This window comes from Stegodyphus dumicola, chromosome 1 (genome assembly GCF_044657685.1).
Source record: "Stegodyphus dumicola isolate Sdum_Otavi_A_Nest chromosome 1, ASM4465768v1".
Taxonomy (NCBI): domain Eukaryota; kingdom Metazoa; phylum Arthropoda; class Arachnida; order Araneae; family Eresidae; genus Stegodyphus; species Stegodyphus dumicola.
In genome coordinates, this window is record NC_140768.1 from 35,946,559 (window position 1) to 35,969,263 (window position 22,705).

The 22,705-nt window shown below is 36.3% G+C and overlaps 2 protein-coding genes across 2 annotated transcripts in view; one reads left to right on the forward strand and one right to left on the reverse strand.

Moving 5' to 3' along the window:
- LOC118205838 (uncharacterized) overlaps positions 1 to 11,873 on the forward strand; it is a 32,020-nt gene extending 20,147 nt beyond the window's left edge. The window contains exons 6-7 of the mRNA XM_035378123.2: positions 3,379 to 3,511; positions 11,408 to 11,873. Of these exons, the coding sequence (XP_035234014.1) occupies positions 3,379 to 3,511; positions 11,408 to 11,630 (356 nt within the window). The 3' untranslated portion in view covers positions 11,631 to 11,873. The remainder of the gene's footprint in view (positions 1 to 3,378; positions 3,512 to 11,407) is intronic.
- Positions 11,874 to 16,285: 4,412 nt separating this feature from the next.
- Pcd (pterin-4a-carbinolamine dehydratase) overlaps positions 16,286 to 22,705 on the reverse strand; it is a 35,192-nt gene continuing 28,772 nt past the window's right edge. The window contains exons 2-3 of the mRNA XM_085813933.1: positions 20,650 to 20,781; positions 16,286 to 17,816 (exon numbers count right to left, since the gene is read on the reverse strand). Coding sequence (XP_085670059.1) covers positions 17,631 to 17,816; positions 20,650 to 20,781 — 318 coding nt within the window. The 3' untranslated portion in view covers positions 16,286 to 17,630. The remainder of the gene's footprint in view (positions 17,817 to 20,649; positions 20,782 to 22,705) is intronic.

Here is a 22,705-nt window from a genome sequence, read left to right on the forward strand (position 1 = left end):
AGCACATATTCCTTGAACAAAGAAGGTAGCCGCAAAGCTTCTGGCCAGGAGGAAAGCTTAAGCGAAAGTGACGCATCAGTTCATAGAAAGAAGGGAGGGAAACAGTTTTCAGTTATGGTTTACAATTCGGTGATTGGTCAAGAGGCATCTGCATTAAGGGTTACGTAAGATCGCATGATTAATTTGAATGACCCAGTTTAGACTTAAGCGCTATTTTTAGGAAAGGTAGCTGAAGTTCCCAAATTGAAAATAAAAGAGGTTATTAGTGAATTAAATTTAGAAGTTTGCTGTCATATTTTTATCTTACACATGTTTGCTTTCATATTTTTTAACTTACACATGTTTGCTTTCATATTTTTTATCTTACACATGTTTGCTTTCATATTTTTTAACTTACACGTGTTTGCTTTCATATTTTTTATCTTACACATGTTTGCTTTCATATTTTTTAACTTACACATGTTTGCTTTCATATTTTTTATCTTACACATGTTTGCTTTCATATTTTTTAACTTACACGTGTTTGCTTTCATATTTTTTATCTTACACATGTTTGCTTTCATATTTTTTTATCTTACATATCTTACATATACACACATATATATATTTATGCATATACAGGGTGATTCTAAATTGTTTTTACAAATTAAGAGGGATGATAGTATTCATCCAAATGAGCAATAATTACCATAGAGCATAGGGTCGCATTCCACTCGGAGAGTCAGAAAAGTGAAATATTAGAATTCCACCCTGAACTTACAACAGTGTTGGGAGAGCGAATGAACGAGACCAAAACTTGCACAATCAGTTTATTGAAAAACTCACAGAGAGTGCACAAAACGAATAAAACCGAAAACTTGGCGTTCGAGTGTTAATTCGAAGTCAGACTTTGATGGCAAGCACTCAAATCCACATCTTTGGTTGGCTAGGCCTCAACCTCGCAAACGATTGCAACAAGTTAATTACCTAATCAAGGGCTGAATATTATCAACTAACTCCAACTTCCGCTGTATGCCAAGATTAGCATGAAAAATTCATCCTGTGTTCCGGCTATCAGAACTTCGTGTTCCATAGAAGGGTGCTTTTAAGTAGAATGAGCGCAGTACAGTACGTTCAGCAGAACAAGATAGAAGATAGCAAAGGGGAAAAAACTGCTACCTTGATACTTGATATCACGGTAGCAGTTTTTCCCTCTAATAGATAATTCCCCCCCTAATAATTTAGATAATTAACTTGTTGCAATCGTTTTCGAGGTTGAGGAGACTTTGCCGACCAAAGATGTGCATTTGAGTTTTTGACACCAAGTTTTCGGTTTTAATCGTTTTGTGCACTCTCTGTGAGTTTTTCACGAAACTGATTGAGCAACTTTTGGTCTCCTCCATTTGCTCTCCCAACACTATTGTGTTGTAACTTCAGGCTGGAAATTTAATATTCCTCTTTTCTGCCTCTCAGAATAGAACGCGACCCTATGTTCGATGGTAATTGTTGCTCATCTGGATGAATACTATCACCCCTCTTTAATTTGTAAAAACAATTTAGAATCGCCCTGTATATATATAGACATTGCTACATTTTGCTTTTCTTATGTCATATATTACATGGATTTATATTTAGTTTTTAAACCTGAAAAACATATAGCTGTCACGTTACTGTCATACGATAATTTGTAGGTGCTTTATTTTTATCACGATATTTTTTACGACGATGTTTTAAAACTGCGATATTACTGAACCGCATTATTTTTGAGGAGGATGTTTTTATACTACGATGTTTTCCCCCGTGCTTTGTTTTCTCCCACGATGTGCTGTACGACGATGTTTTCGCCTTGCGTTGTTTTCTCCACAACGTTTTTGTCCGCTTGGGGTAGTTCTACGGTGTTCTTTTCCTTCAAAACTGGGACAGAACGTCCCGTTCCTCGCGGGTTTAATTTCTTCGTCTCCCATTATTCAGGGTAAAGGACCTGATTTGTAACTATGCCAGGCAGTTTAAGGCAAATCTGTTGGCATGAAACTTGATGACCAGGTTCCGATACTACGCCAGTTTGACAAAAAAAAAAAAAAAAAAAAAAAAAAAAAATTATAACTATGTGTAGTTTTGAAAAGATACGGGACAATGTTACAATTATCAAGAATTTTTTTATTTTAATAGTGAATAATTTTCAGCATTTCTAATTAACAATACGCCAAAATCTGCAGCATTTAATTATCTTAAAAATGTATAGGTTTCTTCCGAAGAAACGATAGGGATTCATTTCGGTCTATTAACCAATTATTTGATGTTAAATTGCTTTACTGTCTTTCTGGCTTCCCATTTCCCTGCTAGAATGTAAATTTATAGTTGGCGTGTATTCATATGAGGTAGAAAAGAGATAGTGTTTAAAGAAAGGTTTTAGAGGGTAGAATCAGAGAGTGTTCCTTCTGCTGAAGACCGCGTTTGCTAATTGATTGAGCAGTATTCTGAAGAGTTGCGTTGTTCCCGCCATTAAGCTTGTCACGCCGAATTTAAGTCAGAGCCAACTTGCGCGTTTCTCTGTCTGTGAAGCCGGTGGGGTAGCTGGCATTTACTTTAAATCAGTTTAAGCAAAAGCAGCCAGCATGGCTGTTTTGTAAGCACGGGCAGTGTTTTCTGTTAAACTTTTAATTCAGTTAAATAAAAGGGTCTTTTACAGTTTTAAGTTGTAGGGTTTATATTTATTTTAACTAACATTTATTTTAAGTTTAAACTATCTTTCCTGTCAAGCCTTACTTTCCCCTGGAACTGCCAATTCCAGAATATGTAAATTTTAGTAGAACGCGCAAGGATTCAAATTATCAGCGGAAGTATTCTGATTTAAATAGAAGGAAACGAGTTCGGGTGATATTCTTACTTCACGAGCGCGGAGGTAGTTAGCGAGAAATTGAAGAACCCCGCGTTTCGGCCTATGTGCTTGGCGGGAAGTAGTGTTAATCGTTCAAGCGAGCTTCAAGTCTGCTGAATTAGCAGCGGTGTTGTAAAACGCGGTGACTTAGTTATTTTAGAGAGCCTCGTAGTTAGAGTCTTGTCTTTAGTTTCTTTTCAGGTTATTATTTTTATTTGACTGCCGAGTTGGCACAGTCTGTGAGCGTCAAGAGCACGCAATTGTAATTTTTACGTTGAATAAAAAGGGACTTAAACCCTTCACAAGACTCTGTGTTTTATACAGTTTTCACAGTCATCTCTTGGTTGCGTGCAAGTTGGAGGCGCGCAACGTTACAAAGTCTTAGATTAGATGTTTTGTACATTTGATGGTGCCAAAGTACACGAGACTCAACAAAATTTTTTCTGATAGTAAATGCATAGATATGTGAGAAATGTAACAAAAACATTGAAATTCTTGTTTCTTTTTGTTTCATTCCGCAGATTACATCAAAACTGTTCCTTGTGCAAATAATTACTTAAAAAAATTTGGAGAGAACTGTATAGAAGAAGGAAGAGATGAGTTTCGCAAATTTCTGCAAAGCGGAAATACTTCTGATGTAAATCCTCAGTGCCTGTAAGTGAATTTATTTATAACTAAGCTTAATTTAAATTATCTTAATTAGTTATAAAATTCTAAGATTTTCTTTAATTTGTTACTTTACAGAATTTTGCAGCCTTCTTATAAACAAAAAAATGTGCCATAGCTATATAAGATTATAGAGAAACACTATTTAATAAAAATCTGAAACCTCTCAGATTTTATATTATGGTCATTATTTTTGTAACGTTCGTAGTTGAAGCACAAAATATTTAAAAACAGCATATCTTTAGAATTTCCAGCAGATAGACTGGCACGCTGGAGATAAAAATGCTTTTTCCAGTACAATGTTCCCATTCCTAGCTGAAATATGAAAAAGATAATAAGACAAATCCGAAATTCAAAATTCGGGCTTCCAAGTGCAGAGTTTTGGGTGGAGGCCTATGTTATTCAAAATTAGATGGCTATAGGTACCGCTGTTTTTTCACAATGCGAGAAACATGCCGTTCCAGAGTAACAGACCTTCTGGGCTAACGCTTAGCGTAGTTCAAACCGGAGAACAGGGATTTTCCATAGTCGACGGGAAAGATTTTATCAAAACGTTTTTTTAGAAATTCGACATTGAGACAAAAGTTCTAAGAGATCGAATGATAAAGGAAATGACTTCCTTCTATGTCGAACTTCTTCAAAAAATAAATATGTTGATGAAGATAAGAGTAAGAATTCTGAGTTTGTAAGCATCTGAGGAGTTGCAAAAAGAGGGCAGTAATTTCGTTTTAGTCTGAATAAGTATCTATCTAAGAGGTTCGTCATAGTTGCTGTGAATAATCACGATGGCATCTAAATACGAAAGGTTAGCGTTATGAAAATATTGAAGGAAAACGTTTTGGGAAAAGTCATGCCAGTTTATGAAAAAGCCATCCCAGTTGTAGTCTTTAGGAAAACGCCATGCCAGATTATGAAATTTTTCAGTACGTGTTCAGTAATGGAAAGCTAGAAAGAGAATCATTGAAGTCCAGAAGAGAATAAAAGCATTTTGGAACCTTTAATAGTAATGTAAAAGTAACAAAACTGAAAATTATGTTGACTCAAGTAAGTTTCTTTGACTGTTTTCGTCTACTCGCACAAATCATATCCCTATAAGCGGAATATTTGTTAAGCTGACATTAACGCCAGAGTCGGAGTCCTTGCCCTGGACGACTTGGATCTCCCTTTTCAAAGTTTTAGAACTGAGACTCCAGAGACGATCCAAGAGGGCGCCACCCCCTCGGTCGATACAGAGTCAGGTCGATACATATACAAAAATCCCTAGATAAATTCAGCGAAGGAAGAAGGCCGACGGGTAACCATCACGAAGAGATCCACAGGGCCCATCCTCAACCCTCGGCTACTACTTCAACGCTTCGTTCCCGTGATCGGGCACCACTCCCTCTCACAGTACTAAAATATATTCTAAACTTACAAAAGTCAGACATCCCCGTCCCTCTGTACCGACCGAGGAGAGCCAAGAGCCAATTCCCCTCAGAAGGTCTTCGATATCTGACCATGTATGTCCATGTATCCAAGTCCATTTTGCATGCAGCTTTCTGGACATGAGAAAGTAGCTCAAACTGCGTGCAAAAATCTTTCAAAATTAACTTAATATATATCAGTGGTAAGGATGACAAGGAGAATCAAATTAACTTAAAAAAGTGTATTCTAGGCCACTATGTGACACCAAAAGATAATCACACAGCTATATTTACAGATGGCTCAAAAACCGAGACGGGTACTGGCAGTGGCTTCTGCGTTTTAAAAGGTGATGCAGTTGTGTATAAATGGAAAAGAAGACTTGGAAGTAGGAACTCAGTATTCCAAGCTGAGCTGGCAGCACTTAAAGCAGCGATTAATTATGTGAAGAGGAACAGACTTACCCAAATTACTATTTATAGTGATTCTGCCTCTAGCCTTGACGCAATCAAAGGTTACAAAAGCAGAAGCCAGTATATTCAAGAACTTAGAAAAATCCTCCTCAGTCTTCTACCATCAGAAAGGCCATGCCTCACGTGGGCATTAAAGGCAATGAGGAAACAGACACCCTGGCAAAAAAGCGGCAAAGGAGGTCTCAAGAACAGAACTGCCGGATTACCTAGGTCACATCTCAAAAAGATCACTCTAAAACAACTGATAGACAGATGGCAAGCCAGATGGGACACAGCAGATACAGGAAGGAGAACATATATGTTCTTCCCAAAAACAACGCTAGAGTTTAATTGCAATGGTAGTCAGACACAGTTTTATACAGGTCATGGCCCATTCCTGACCTATCTGCATAGATTCAGCCTGAGTGACACAGAAAGATGTCAATTTGGAGAGGTGGGGGATCCAGACCACTACGTCTTCCACTGCACAAACACGGCACAGTACCATATAAGAAAGCCAAGTCAAGCTTACTGGCCACAATGGGCGGCAAATATGAGAACAAACAAACCAGCAAATAAAAAGCTACAAGCGGTAATCAGCCATTGTCAGAGAAATTATTCTCTGATACGACGATAAGTGTCCCCAAATAGAAATAATCAAGTGCTTAGCGCTCTGAATCATAAAATGTATAAATCACACTAAATCAATCTGATAAGTATGCGGGGCACACACCTCGGACCTCTCAACCCAAGACTAACTTAGATAATTAGGACTATGGCAACAACCTGCCTATATTCTTTAAAATGTTTAATTTTGCAATTAATGTACAGGTCTAGGATTCGCAAGACCAGATTGAGCCAGTAAAATCTTCAACAGCAATGAGTTTTTCCTACACTTACTAATCGTGTATTTAAATTGCAAGTTTGTGATAAATAGGTTCAAGAAGGGCAAGGTCAACTTATGTTATCACCTCAACTTAAGTTTGTGAATGATATTATTATTGGTATGGCATTTTTGCCTTCTTAATTTTAATAAATATTCAACTTTTTATGTAAATTTTAGGGAAGAGATATCTGTTTTTATGTGATCAATTGCATGTTTGAATCTCTTCCCTAGTGATCAGCATTACGTGCTTAATTATGTTTTTTATAAATTATGTGCATGTTCTAAGGTGATAAAAGTAACTATGGAATTAATGTAGGTAAGGTTCTCTTTGTAATTATGTATCAGCATTATGTATTCAAGTGTTTGGAATCAGATATCAGTATTACTGAGTATGGTGCTGTACTTTTCTGTTTATGTTCACTTTAAAGTACTCAAGTCTGTATTTATTCCTTCTCTGCATGTACTATGAAGGTTAGTTCGTACTTGGCTAGGATTTAGACTACATAGCATTACTTAATGATCAGTTTTATGTATTATGTTTATCAGTTTTAGTTTTAGTTTCCATGTATTATGTATGCATTTTTAAGTGTTATGTATGCAGGCATTAGGGATCAGCTTTCTGTATTTCTGTACTCAGTATCATGTGAGTTTTTTTCACTTTAATATTCAGTTTTGTACTTATGTATGTATTATCCTGTCTGCAAGTACTACGAAAGAAAATGTAGGTGAATGGTTCAATTTGTAAAACAACTACAGTTTAAGTATGCGCAAAGAGCTAAATTATGTAGGAATTTGCTATCTTAGTGATAACAGGTATACAATCTTTTAAATGTTCTTACATAAGAGTCAGGCACATAGGAAAGTAATCTGAATCTGCGTTAAATTATGTTTGGGCGCTAGGATTTTTTTTAATAATTTTTTAATCTCTCTCTCTCTCTTTTTTTTTTTTTTTTTTTTTTTTTTTTTTTTTTTTTTTAAGTGTACTATGTGCAATAATTTAATAGGTTGCACCTTTCCTCCATGCAGGACCAACGATTTTACAAAAGCCCCATAAATATATGACAGTTGTGTCAGGATTAGCACCCGCATATAGACATTTAGCAAGTCCAGAAAATCCACGGCAGTTCATTTTTCAGGCAGAGTCCTCGTATCTTTACTTTATCTAACACAAGTTTCTGTCTATTCTAACAGCGATTCTTAACAGTCTTTTGATTGCTTCTTTGCTTAATTTTAAGTAGTTCCTAACAGGATTCTCTTTCCCCGTACAACAACACCCAAGCTTACATATGGACTTTATGAGGCTCATAGCCGTTTATTCGGCTGCGTTCCCGGAGCAGGGTGGAGCAGAGAGTAGATGGTTTCTGCCAGGAAGATATCACACTGTGAGGCTAAGGCCAGGTCAGTGGTCTTCCTTGGTGGCGCTCACTCACTCACTTTCCTTTGATTTGCAATCAAGAATTGAGTTCTTAAAAATTTATGTTTATAGGAATACATTTAAGCATGGAAGGTAACATGGAAGGTTTCAATGATCCCATAATAGTGAAAATCTATTGAGACGAAGTGAAAGGAAACAAGATAGTCGGAAGGATCTTTTCTTAACGAGTTTAAATGGGAAATTTCTGCAAGGACTGCAAATCTGAAGTTTACAAAAACATCGGTAGCAGATTTGGACGGCAGCAGAATTTAAATGCAACCACCCAGACGGTATAGTGGTTAAAGAAACCGACTGCGATACCGAAGGGCCTGGGTTCGAATCCAAGAAAATGCGTGGACGTAAATTATCTGTTCCCTCATAGGAGGCAAGGGTGCCAATCTATTAGGTGCCTCCTTAATGAAATGATCACCACTTCTGGCCTTAGTAGTGGCGAAAGCCTAAAAATTGCTAGTGCCCGCCATTAAAAAGAAAATTTAAATATGATGATTTGAGTCTGCAAAATGAACTAAGAACCATCAGATTTTGATGATGAATCGTTCTTAGCATATGTTTAGAGAACAGCAACATGATTGATAACAATACTCTTGAAACCAGTTAAAGTTTATTTCTAAAACCCTTATCACACACGGCTACACACGGCCTTTTCTGAGAAACGAGATTCTGATAGCACTGGTCAAAGAATCTCTAAGGAGAAGAATGAAAGCTTCCATAGACGCAATGTAAACCTGTTTCGCTCTGCGCCGCTGTACCGAAGAGCCACGGCTATGCAGTGAAACACCAGCGCAGGGTGAAATTTAAACAGCGCAGTTAGAGGAGATAGTAAATATTTTACTTTGAAATAACTCAAAATGTTTTATTTTCATACATTTCTGGAGTTTTATGAGCAAAAGGATGTTAGTTGGAAGTTTGGGGCGAATTGTAGAAATCCTGTTCAATTTTTACTTTCAATTTAAACAGCGAGCCGTACGAAGACAAAATTTAAATGAAATAAATTTCTTAATTCTTTTCTTCTGTAAACTTAAAAAGGGGGAAAAACACATGCCATACAAAACGTAATAAATTTTTATGGATCCATAGTTAAAATTTTACAGTGAAATTTTAAAAGCAAATTCAAACACTGAAATACATTATAATTATCCGACAACAACTTTAAAAACAAATTACCATGAAAACGTTTAGACAATTATTTGGAATGACCATTGTGAAAACCAAGAGCAAAGTTTTCACCCAATAGCCAAAACCATTTCACTTACAGCATTGCATTTAAAAAGTCTTTAAAAGAATTTCACATAGCTAAAACCAAGTACTTCTGACTACAACAACAAAGAACGCTTTCGAACAACGTGGTAAAAGATTGCTAACATGGCTGACGGCATGCTGCATTCTTTGATGCTGCTTTGCACATGCGCAGTGAGGTACGGAGGGTGGATAGCTTTGGAATGGTTTGCCCCTTTAAAGTAAGCTTCAGGGATATACATGATGTGTCTCTTCGGTCTGACGGAGCCACATTTGCCCCGGGAAACCTTTACTTCTTCTCCTTAGAGATTCTTTGCACTGGTTTAAACGGGAGGTTTCCTAGAAAAAAGAGCACCGCCTGAAGCGAAGTCCCGCCTAGCTACAGAAGAAATGTTGCGGCTACGGGGGATTTTTTCAAACCTCACCGAAAATGTCTCGGGTCCCGGGTAGAGACAAATAATCAGACGAGAAGAGATTTGAGCGATAATCGATTACTGTTTGGCGTTCAAGTCATTGTAGTAAGTGAGAATAGTAACCTAGCTACGTGGGTTTCCTGGAATTGCGCGGGTTCTTAGAATTGTCCCTTTCGACGTCAAGTCCCGCGTAGCCGAAACATAATGTGATTGGGACCTAACATGCCAATAGAATGGAATGGAACTCTGTTGCTTGCATGCCATTTCTTTCAAAGTTAACACCATCTCTTAAAGTTTATATCTAACATACCAATAGAATGGAACGTTTAACTCTGTTGCTTGCATGCCATTTCTTTCAAAGTTAACACCATCTCTTACATCTCAATAATTACAAAATTTATTCTACTAGCATGTAACAGATAGGCTAACACATTTTGTCTCTAATGAAGCCATGGGATTGTCACAAGGGTTTTTCGCGGCATTTCTCCCTGGATCATTTACTATACGCCTAGCCGAACACAGTGTGCTCAAACTGAAGCCCAAAGCCTTGCCCTTATAGTAAATATTCTTCATTTCTTTGTCTTTGAAATGTTTTGCTTATTATTACATCTGAAGAATGATAAAAAGTAACAAGTTAATCACATTACTTCTATAAAACTGAGATAAGTCATCCTTTCCTTGTAGTCATTAGTTTTATATTACTTTTATATATAATTTAACTATTCATTGCATGTAATAATGCATGGTCGAATGCATTATTACATGATCGAACTATGCATGGTCGAAAAGGTTTTCCTGGCGTGGAGTGACAAACACAAATATGGAACAACATGAATAGGGGGAGGAAACATGTTTATTATGCTTAGTACAGAGCGCCAAAGCGAGGACCCACGACCTGAAGGATGACCACGGGTTTACCATACAGGGTTAATGTATCCAAGCTTCAGAGACCCCCTCAACGGGGCCCAAACCCCACAGTCCCTGCCCGGCTTTATACGTAGCCTCGGATAAGCATCAAACGCTTTACTTAACAAAAATGTTCGCTGGGTCATCTTTGCCTCCGGGCACCACTCCATCGGCATTGAATAATCGTATAGGTGCCTGGCCTTACTTCGTCAGTCCCCGGCACTGGGACTCTGGCGGCCTAACCCCCGTCGAAAAGGTCGAAGAACCACAATCTAGCTCCACCACAGCCAGAGGAACAGACACGACAGTACCAGTACAGTCCCTGCCAAGCCTGAACTAACCTGAGAATAAACTCGGGTTCTAGTCCTGTAAAGACAAATTATATACCCTGTGGTTGAGACTGCCTAAGTACAGATCCTAGCCAGTACCTCCAAGGAATTCTCCTGAGTCAAACCGCGGGGGAGATTATGCTTAGTACAGCAAAAAAATCAAGAACTAGGAGCAAAAATAGGCAATGATAGTCATCAAAGAAGATGTTCGAAATTACGACCCCGGACCATGATGCCTCACATCTCCGGCGCATGGAAGATGCATGACGTATGGTTCCTACATCACGGTTTGGGGTCCTAATTTCGAACGCCTTCTTTAATGACGATCCTCTGCTTTTGTTCTTATTTCTTGGTTTCCGCTGCACTAAGCATAATAAACATATATTCTCACCCTATCCGTGTCCTACCTTTCTTGTGTTTTGTGTCGTCACTACTGCGACAGGAAAGTGTTTTCGACCATGCAATTGCTACGTGTTTTTCCATCGTCTAGGTGTACTCTATCTCTCCTGAAAGTCTGTAACCGAATTGTTGAAACTTCCTGTATATTTTATTGAGTTTGAAAATTATCAATAATTTCGCGTTAAACAATCGTTTGATCCTACTTTGTAAATGTTAATTAATGTTCAGGTTTTTCATAAAGGTGCAAGCATACTATAATGGTTTTTGCTCGATATGTTGTTTTATTTGTTGTTACTTAGTTGATAAAGCTAATCAGCTTTTATTTTAAAACATTTATGATCAGTTCCCTTGCAAAATAGTCAACAATATAAGACGAGTCCATCTTTCAGAGTCTGTTGCTTATAACTGTTATTATTCTTTTCCTTAGATCACTAACATACGCTGTCGGCTGCATGGCGGAAGGTCTTCAGGATGCATGCGGTAAAGCTGCTCGGATAACTTTTATGGAAATTTTACAAAGAACCAGAATTTGGGAATTTGATATCTGTCCTCGTGAAGATTATATCCAATCGGGAAAATTGATGTTCTTTAACTACTTGAATCTCAGCGGAAAACGGCGGAAAATTTTTAAAGCGGCGTTTCAGTTGTGAAGGAAAAAGAAAACAATTTTGGAGAGTCAATGTAAAAAGAAAAGTTTACTGATTTTTGGATTTAACCTTCAACTACAGTGTTTCCTCCTAAAATTTATAATAATGTTTCAAATGCTTTAAATGATAGCTCTCATTAAAATATAATCATGATTAAAAATAATCAAAAAAATTTCGAAATGTACTTATGCTTAAGTACTTATCAGGATTATGCTAACAGGAGTCATTAAATTTATATTCCACATGTATTGTTGAATTCATGAATATACGGGAATTCGGCGCTAGGCTTTTTGCCACACAGTGCATTCTCTGCGGAATCTAAATTCTGCTGAACGGTACCTCCCTAAATTCTAAAAATTTTGCCTCTCCTAAATTCTGTTGCTCAGTGTCTCTCTTAAATTCTATAGATCTTGCAATCCCTAAATTTACAGCGCGATGTTTTTCTAAATTTCAAAAGTATTGCTGTCTGTCGTTTGAGCCGGCTCTGGCACCGGTTCTGTACGTCAGTGCATGCATTTTTTATGATATGGCACTTTGCTAAGCAAGGAACATAGTCCTATTTATATAATTAAACATAATACTGGTTGAACCAGCTCTGGTACCGGTCCTGAAGTCTTTAAAAATATCGTTAAAAGCAATAAATAATATAATAAACCAAGATTTACAACTTGAAATAGCTAAAAACCATGATATGGCACTTTGCTAAGCAAGGAACATAGCCCTATTTATATCCTGTATATTTTATTGATACTTATTCCCCAGAGCTCAACGCTGAACAATTCGTAGAACCCTGTATCTACACTGGTGTGCAAAACTTAAGCAATAGGTGTTCTTTTTTGCATAACTCCACGAGAAATCATCTGAGAGACATGAAATTCAGAATTAAGAGACAGCATTTTGTATTTAAACGATGACGAAAGCATAATTGCGTTACAAATGAATACAATGCATACAGTATGAAATCAAACAAAAATAGGCTTTATTGAACTCATAGTATCGTTATACATGATTGTCTGTACATGAGGAAGAACAACAAGCAGATGTTCCTTACTATGGCATATGCCCTCCCCTTACTGCAATGGTTGCTCGAAAGGTCTCTCCATACTCAGCACCAGATTGTCCAACAGATCTTGAGGTAAGAATGCCCATTCCTCAATCAGCATCTGTTTCAGTTGCTGGGTGTTCCCCGGAGGATGTAATCGTGCCACAAGGCATCTCCCCAAAGTATCCAACACATGTTCTAAGGGATTTAAATCAGAGCAGCACGCTGATCAATCCATTCGAACAATATCTTCAGTTTTCAGTAGCTTCTGAACAGCAAGAGTCTGGTGTGGCCGTGCATTGTTATCCATAAAAAAGAAATCTGCTCCAATGGCACCTCGGAACAGACGCACATGGGGAAGAATCACCTCCTGACAATAGCGATCTCCGGTTACAGAACTTCTGTCGAAAACGTGGAGCTCTGTCCGCCCGTTCAGCATAATGCCTCTCCAGACGAGATCTTCAGGACACCGTAACGGTCTCTTTCCGTGATGTTACTGAGATTAAACCGTATCCCGACCTCTCTCCAAATCAATTTGTGTTGAGAATCGCTTGTGGCACTAAAACGACTCTCATCCGTAAGGAGGATACGACTCCATTGATGAGATGCCCAGTTTTTGCCCTTCTTGCACCACTGTAAACGGTGATGCCGATGGCCAACTTTCAAAGGGATGCAGCGTTCAGGACGGCAGGCGAATAAGTCACTTTTGTGAAGGTGTCTGGACACAGTAAAACCGCGACACTTGTCGCCCCGTTGCTGTACACAGTTGTTGAACTATGGAGTGTGGTGATTGGTTTTGGGCTCTTTTCGCCTGCAGGACAATATATCGGTCATCCACTGCAGTTGTTTTCCTTGGGCGGGCACCACCAACCTTTCTAACAGCCGTCCGTATGGTTTGTAAGGCTTTTCAAGCGCGCGAAACGACACTTTTGTTGATTGCGAACTCTTCTGCTATACTGGTAACACTTCGCCCCTACTCCAGATTTTCGATTATTTTCCACGTGTGAAGTCATCCAGATCATTTCTTCTAGCCATATTTCACGAAAGAACTCCCTGTACTTGCAGCGAATGTCTAATTGCGTCTCTATCCTTCCTTTTATGGTAGTCTCGAGTTGAGCACGCCGACCGTACGCGTTTTGCGTACGCTCACGTAGCCTGTGACGTTTGTTTTTTGACATTTGCATACACATCACCTTTCTACCGAATTGCGTGTTCATTGTACTGAATGCAAGAACCCCTTTTCTACAATTTAATGGCTATCTGATTAAAATTTACATTGTTGCTTAAGTTTTGCACACCAGTGTATATTGCAACTCTTAATCATGGGTTTACCTTGACTGAGGGAAAGTCTTTTATTATTTAACAAAGACTAAAAGATTTGCAAACCTGGTTCCATCAATGCAAAGAAATTTTCAGCACCTGGTTTATGATTCTTGCAGGATTATCTTACAATGGGAAATTAAAAATAAGAAAAATGGGGAAAATGCTAAAATCAGAGAACGTCCTACGTCCAATATTTACAGAAGAAATTTCATTTCTTTATTCCATTGACTTTTAAAGAGTGGAACTTCATCAAGACAAAGCAGCAAGTTATGCTTCAAAAAGTACCACTGCTTTCCTTCAGAAAATGAAGACTGATACTAATATTGCATATATTCCATTTCAACATGTTCCTGCGAAGTTCCTTGACGTTTCCTCCTTGTTTATTGTGTCTTTGGTTTTTTGAAAGTAGCTCTTTTTAAGCGCAATCCCCCCCCCCCGACTGATGGGACTCTGGAAAGTAGTGGAAGAGAAATGGAAATCAATGCCCCTGAAAATATTATGGAAAGCTCTTCTGTCATGGAAATCACAACAGGCTATTTATCAAACATCTAAATGTATTCTTTACATTTTGAACATTAACTAAACGGCTTCGAAATCGTTCTAAAGATAAGTGATTCCGTACCTTGTTAACTAATCACATCTTTGAGAACGGAAATGATGCAATTTTCTGTTTTTAAATTTTGTTTCATTTTGGAATAAGAGCAACATTCAATTTGTAAACAATGAACATTGAAGTACCGCATATTCAGGATATGTGCAATAGGCTTATCGGGCAAGGTCTAGGCCTTAATCTAGCTGTATATTCAGGGTTTACATTCTGCCAGAATCCAACTCAACTATTTCTTAATTTTTAAATTATTGTACATACATACATACGCACGCACATATACATATGAAATCGTAATTTAAACTGGTTTATGATTTGGGTTATTTATTTACGGCAATGCACTTGACAGCCATTTGCTCAAGAGAAGGGATGTCTTCGTAGAGATCTTCTTAAAAGAAACTGGCTCCCATACACGTTACACATAGAAAAAACCATAAAAACGCATATGCAGCCAGCCCATTCGCCGAGATTCGAACCATGGACCGAACTACGAGTGTTTAGCGACTTAACCGCTCGGCTGCCTGGTGGGCCGTAATTTATGACGGAGCCACGACGAGATCCGGTATTTTATTTTAAACTAGTTACCGTTAATTTAACCATTCATTAAATTTTATTTCTTTATATTCTACTGAATTTTAAATTACAATAACTATTAATTACTTTTATTTTTTTATTACTTACTTTAATTATTTTTTTGCTTCTCTTCTGACGGCTTTCCATAGAAATTTCAGAAACAAAGCGTTGGTTGAATGTAAGATGCAGTCAGCGGGAAATAAAAGTATAATACAAAAATTTTAATCATAAATTCTCAAGAAAACTGGCACTAAATGAACAATTTAAAGTACTTCAAATACATCACCATATTAAAGTTTAAATTAGTTTTGTACACATAGCTATTATTTAAAATACTAATAATAGTATAAACTATTATTTAAAATGCAAAGCACAGTTTTGCATTCGAAAAAGAAATATTTGAAATCGTATAGAATAAACAATGAAATGAAAACAAATTGGTTAAGAAGTAATTTGTGTAGTTTCTAGTGAGTAAAATACTTATTATATACTTTTTATTTTAACAGTATTTATTTTTCTATTTTACTGTTTGCTAGCTGCTTGCGAGGTCGCCCTTCGATCTGGCATACAATTCGTCACAGGATGCGTAAAAACAAAATTTCCATTCTTTGCAAGCTTAAAAATATTTAAAAGCCAAGTGCAAGCTAAATATACGTTAGAAAGTTTAAGAAAAAAAGTGATTATATACTGAATTTTAAATTGGTCTTTTTTTTTTTTAAATTGGTACTAAAATAAAATATATTTAAGAATAGTTATAAATATTAAAAATTTTCAGTTGAAATAAAATAAAGTATACAGCTAAAATCTCAGATAAGAAAACGCACTGTTCTTCAATGGGCCCACCAGCGGCCGAGCGGTAGTCACTGAACACTGGCAGTTTGGTCCGAGGTTCGAATCCCGCGAACGGGCTGGCTGCATGGGTGTTTTCGTGGTTTTCCCCATGTGTAACGTGTATACGAGCCAGTTTCCCTTAGAAAGTCCTCCACGAAGGCATCCCTCCTCTTAGGCAGATAGCCCTAGTGTGCTTTGCCATAATTAAATACACCACCACCTGTTTTTCAATTTCCATTAAATCCGAACTTATGGTAAAATACAGTCAGTGGAAAAGTAAAATACAACATCAGCAAAACCTTTAATAAAAATTCATACAAAACGTTTAAGAAAATTGGCACTAAATGAGACAATTTAACATGTCAAGTACTTCAAAACACAGCCTAATATTAAATTTAAAACTAATTTTTCATGCAAAATCTATAATTCAAAATATATAGCTTGTTTCCTATTCAAAAATTAAAAAATAAAATAATCTGCTGAAATATGTATAACAACACAATAATTGAGAGGAATACAACATCTCCCCCCTCCTCTTTTAAAACAAAAAGCGAAAGGACATTTGCGAAAAGGGAATGAAGTGATTTAAATTATTCAGTTTACAGAAATTATGAAGTCTTAATAAAAATTTATCCGAAATTATACAATAAATTGTGTTTACATAAAAAGTGATAAATAAATGGTTTTAACAAGGAACTACACATAAGGGATTACTTTGAAATTTTTATAAACTTTCCCTGAGTGTTTTAAAATTTATTATTAGCTTTTTCATGAATGCATCACCAGACGTTTCTGATTTAAGACAAGAGAAGAAACACTTAAAAAAATTGAGATTTTTAACAAAAAATACTGCATAATTTAAAAGATTTACGTAACAGACCACTATTACTATTATATAAAACAAGAACTGAGTTTAAATCTGAATCATTTTTGGCGTTAAATGTAAAAGATGTTTTTATACAAAAATAAAAAGAACAGACATTGACTTCTGTTGCATCATCTAACACATAACAATGACATATAATTATCATTCCTTAAAACATTTAAAGCATTATTTACTATTTATCACAAAGTTTAGCTTCATCACAAAGAGTTTCAACAATTTCAAATATAATTTTCTAGAGGAAAAAAAATTGTTTTATAAATGGGAAAACATAGCAATAAATTTTACAATTTATAAGCTTACAAACTTATTTTCAACATAACAATAATCTACAACTTTCTCCAGCATTTCACGAAATTTTGAAAGATTTATAAGATTTTTGCTGTAAGAATGCAATACAAAGATATTTTGTCATTACATTTACGTAACCTACATGCATTTTATTAAATTACATTTGGAAGAAAAAAATCATTTTCAAAACAAGTAATAAAATATTATTTTAAACAACTTCTTTTTACTGTTCGTTTCTTAACTGGTATTGTTAGAACAGCTTCATTTGATAAACGTTAGGAATTACATTATGTAAGGTCTTAGGAATCACATCAAGCTTTCAGGAACAATCATCTCTGTTAACTAGACATACAATTGCTGTAAACATTACAGTTACAAACACAGTTTACAGAGGCCAAGAAAATTTACAACAACCAGTTACACTTTACAGACACCCATAATGCGACAAACATTTTATTTTCCGGCCATGGATTCAGCTGCTTTTTCAATAAAGGTTGCAAGTTGTGTATCCCTTTCTGATAAACCATTAACATCATGGCTGCTTAGAGTTATTTGAACTTTGTTGTAAACATTGAACCATTCAGGGTGATGATCCATCTTCTCAGCTTGCATTGCGACGCGAGTCATGAATCCGAAAGCCTTGAATAAAACACAACAATTATTGCAATTATGAAACAATTACAAAACAAGACTATATTATTAATGGCAACAAACGCATATAATAAATATAACAACAGCCCCTATGTATACGTAACAAATATAATAAGTTTGTGCAAAGTACTTCAAATTCAAATAAGAAAATTAATTCAAAAAAAAAAAAAAAAAAAAAAAAAAAAAAAAAAAAAAAAAAGAAAAGCTGAAAGTCTTCAAATTTTATATTATGAAGGGCCCCCTTTTTTTTATGTTTTGTGTGTTACCTTTATTTATTAAATATCACGTTCTTCGCACTTAAACCACAAAATTCAATTCAACAGCAATATTACAAAATAGTTTAAAAAGAGCATATCTTTAGAATTTCGGTACACAGTCTCGCGCGCTGGAGATTTTTTTTTTTTTCGGAGGGGTGGACAGTATTACCATTGCTCGCTTTGAAATCGTTGAGTTTGTTAATCGAAAATTCGTTAAAGTTTTACAAAATATGAAACAAATAATAAAACAAATTCCAAATTTGGTCTTCCAGATGTTCATATTCGAGTGGAGGACAACGTTATTTAAAATTTGATATATCTAGTACCGTTGTTTTTTCACAGTGTGAGAAACATACATACATTCATGAAGATTCTTTATTATTTAATTTCTTTAATGCAGGGCTCTAATATTTGGTGGCAATAATTTGAAAAGTGAAACGCCACAAAATGCCAAAACGAAATTAACAGCCCTTCTGGGCTATTTGTCCCTTTGGCGTAATAATACGCACTTTCAATGAAAATGAATTCCCATTTTTGTCAAAGAAAACTGTTAGACAATGTCTGCCAATTTAATAACTTCGTCGTGATAATTTATCTTAGTATACACTGTGTCCTAAAAGTCCTAAAGCAGCATTTATTTTCGCAACCATTAGTCGTAGATATATACTTTCAAACACACACACACACAAAAAAAAAAAAAAAAAAAAAAAAATCCTTTAAATAACAAAAATATTTATATTATGGCATTCTGAAATTTAAATAGTCAGTTTTGTAAAAAATAACCTAACATGTTACGTCGAGAATAAAAGCTTATATTCCTTCTAAGATATTAAACACAAGATGCAGTTTCGAGATTAATAGCCTTTCTGGGCTAACGTTCCTTTGGGCTAATAAATGTCTCTACGCATGCAGACTCAATAAAACCCAAAGAAATCTGAAAGATATCAAAGAATACAAAGAAATATTTTCTACGTCCCTGGCAACAAAACTATGAAGCTTTAGTTCATATTCTACTGTGACGAATGGCTACACCATTTCTGCAGCACATCAAGCATTCGGTTTTGAAATTTTTTACTTCGTTATGCGTCACAAAGAGTGTTGAGTTTTTACGGGCATCAATACAGACTTTTGAGCCGCTAATAGATGAGTTTAGCCAGAAGAGATAGCAGCTTGTTTATTTCCCGAAAGTCGTGACATATTCCTTAAAGCTAGGCGTAGAATAGACAAAGAATCTGAAAAATGCTGATCTATAAACTGGTTTCAAATTAAAAATCTCATCAGTAAATCTGATTACTAGCAGAGAGAGGTAATATTCTGCTTGATTATAATTTGTAATCTATTTGGCACTGTAGGAGCAAGTTTATTCGCAACATATAATCTTTAACTATCTTCCAATTTATTATTCCTTATTTTCAGCCTGTTGAGTAATTTTTACCTCTCTCTGCTGTAGACGGGATCAAGATTTGAGTATAAACAGCACGGACTTCTCGAACCTTCAACATGCTGGAATCATTTTAGTGACACATGCCCATTAAAAAAAATATTAAGTTTACCAAGACAGAAATTCGGGCCAAAGATCTTTAGCAACAACACAGACGATATTAATGCTGTTCTGATAAGCGTTATACAATAGCTACAGATGAACAACATGCTCTTTATTTAGTTCGGTCTTTGTTCGGCTGGGAACAGTGGGGACAGTTATTTCCAAGATCTAATATTAAAAAAAAGGAAAAGAAAAGCTTCTTAAAGGAAAATTCGCCTTGATTCCGAATTTTCTTTTAAAACTTCGAAACACATCCCGGTTTTACCTAGCTTTGTCATTTGTAAGAGGAGTTGTTATTTCATTAACATGATATGCAACCGCTATATAACTTTCTTTTCTCCGCCGGCGGGTCAGCCGGTCCGCTTAGGAAAGGTTCTTGTAGGCCTGTGTCACATCGACGGCTAAAATCATTTCTTACTGCCTTGGATCAAATTCTCCAAAGTCTGTCTTTCCAAGCAAAACAAGTGATGGAATTAACCGTCATATAACTAAGCTTTTAAGTTCTTATCTGACTTATTCTAAATGTAACATTTCTTTATATGTCATCAGATCTATCTAGATCAGTATTAGTGCTGCCACCGCAATTGTATAAGAAGGCATTAATTAGATAATTAATGCATACAATTGCGGATACTTTTTATACAATTGCGGATATCAAGTCTGATCTATGCTATGTTTCAATAAAAAGAAAACAAGTACAGATTTAAAAAAAAAAAAAAAAAAAAAAAAAAAACCGAATTCAGACTTTTATTTAGTGTACACTATGAAATGACTTATTGTAAAATCTCAAAATATCATTGAAATAAACTTTATTCGCTGATTGAGTAAAAAAAAAAAAAAGAAAAAAAATCACGTATAATTTTTTTTCAATTCTTCAGTAAATGACTAGCTTATTAAATCGTTTTAAAACCCAATGACTAAATATGGGAAGTTCTATCCAGACTATCTTAGGAAAATAATTTTGCAATAAAAAATTATTTTTTAAATGTATCATGTAAGTAAAACTTAAAGAAAAAAATACCTGATTGAAGTTTTTGAACATAAATTCTTTATAAATAGCATCTCTTCCACCTACTAAACTCCAGCCTCCATCGATAAGTGGTTGAAGTTTTGTTTTCCTTTCTTCATCAGACAACTTCATCCTTGGAACAGCCTGGAAAGAAATCAAAATAAAATATCACCAGAAACGTAAACAGTAATTATATAGGTAAAACTTACCTGATTAAAAGATATCACACCAATATTAATACACTAGCTAGCAAAATTAAGAGAATTCGCAAATATGCCGAATTTCTGAAAAAACTGAGAGATTTTTAATGGAATTAAGTATGAATGTACATTTACATCAGAGAAAGAGATGCACCATTAAAAAATCATTTTATGTACGCATGACTATCAGTAATGCTCATGGCGCAGGGGTGTCCAAAATCCACAATGTGATATTGAATTGAGTCTACACAGCCAGACAGGTCGCACAGTGCGATGGCATAACAACATGATGCAGTTGAGAAGTCTCTGAGGCAGTTTATACCACTCCTGCAAGCAAGGCAGTTTTCAACTCCTGGAGAGGGGACAGCGAGATGAAATACACTCATGTCCATAAATTAAGGATAATTCGGAGTCAGGCGGAAATCGAACTCTAAAATAAATATATCACCTGTAAAATCACTACACACATCTTCAAGAATCATATGCAAATTTCAGGAAGTAACCAGATGACACCGATGGTACGTCACAATGACGAGTGTGTAAGAGAGTGATATATAAGGAATACAGGCAAAGAAGTAAAATTGTCCGCAGGCGCTTTATAAGCATTTCAGTGCAATAACCGAATAGTTATGACACAAAGGACGCATTTGGATGATTTTTTACGTGGTAGAATTATCGGCCGTCTGGAACGTGGGCGTACCCAACTGGAAGTATCAGACGAACTTGGAATTGCGCAGAGTGTCATCTCCAGGCTTTGGCAACGATTCCAAGATGATGGTAATGTGAGTAGACGTTACAGCACAGGTCGCCCCAGAGTTACAACGCCGAATGAGGACCGGTATTTGGCAGTTACTGCCAAACGAAACAGGCGGAGCACAGCCTCAGACCTGTCTCGTCAGCTCTTTACAGTCACTGGTACGACAATTTCAAGGCAGACCGTGTACAGACGCTTAGGGCAGATTGGTCTATATGTTCGTAGACCTGTCAGTTGTGTTCCATCTACTGCAACTCATTGTCGCCTGCGGTTAGCCTGCAGTCGAGAGCATGCATTGTGGACACCGCAACAGTGGGCTTGTTTGATGTTTTCCGACGAGTCCAGGTTTAGCTTGCAGTCTGATTCTCGCCGGACTTTCATATGGAGAGCTCCAGGTACCCGTTACCACCAAGAAAACATCACTGAACTACACCGTTACGGTGGTGCAGGAGTGCTTGTTTGGGGTGGAATTATTCTGGGTTCCAGAACTGACCTGCATGTTCAAATTGGAAACATGACTATCGGGACGTCATTCTGGAACAACATGTACGTTTGATTCGGGGCGCCATGGGCGCACAATTTGTGTTTATGGATGACAACGCCCGTCCTCACCGTGCAAACATCGTAAGCGAATGCCTTCAATCGGAAGATATCACCCGTATGGACTGGCCAGCATTCTCACCGGACTTGAATCCAGTAGAGCAGGTGTGGGACACGCTTGGTCGACGAGTTGCAGCCCGTCAACCTTTTCCTACATGTCTACCGGAACTTCGGAGAATATTGCTTTTTGAGTGGTGTAATATGCCCCAAGATCAGATCGATAATTTGATACTCAGCATGCCTAGGCATTGTACGGACTGTATTGCACCGTCTGGGAGACATACAATGTATTAAAAATCATACCAACCATGTAATATTTGTTTTTTTGTAAATAGGTTTTTTTTTTTTTTTTTTTTTTTTTTTTTTTTTGTAATTTGCTCCAGGGGAAAAAAATTGCTAATTTTTTTTTAATAATATCAAACATATAGCATCTTTTTTTGCTCTTTACCTTTTGTTTAATAAATAAGCTTTAAAATAAGTCAAATTTGTTTTGATCCTAACTCTTCCTCTGCCT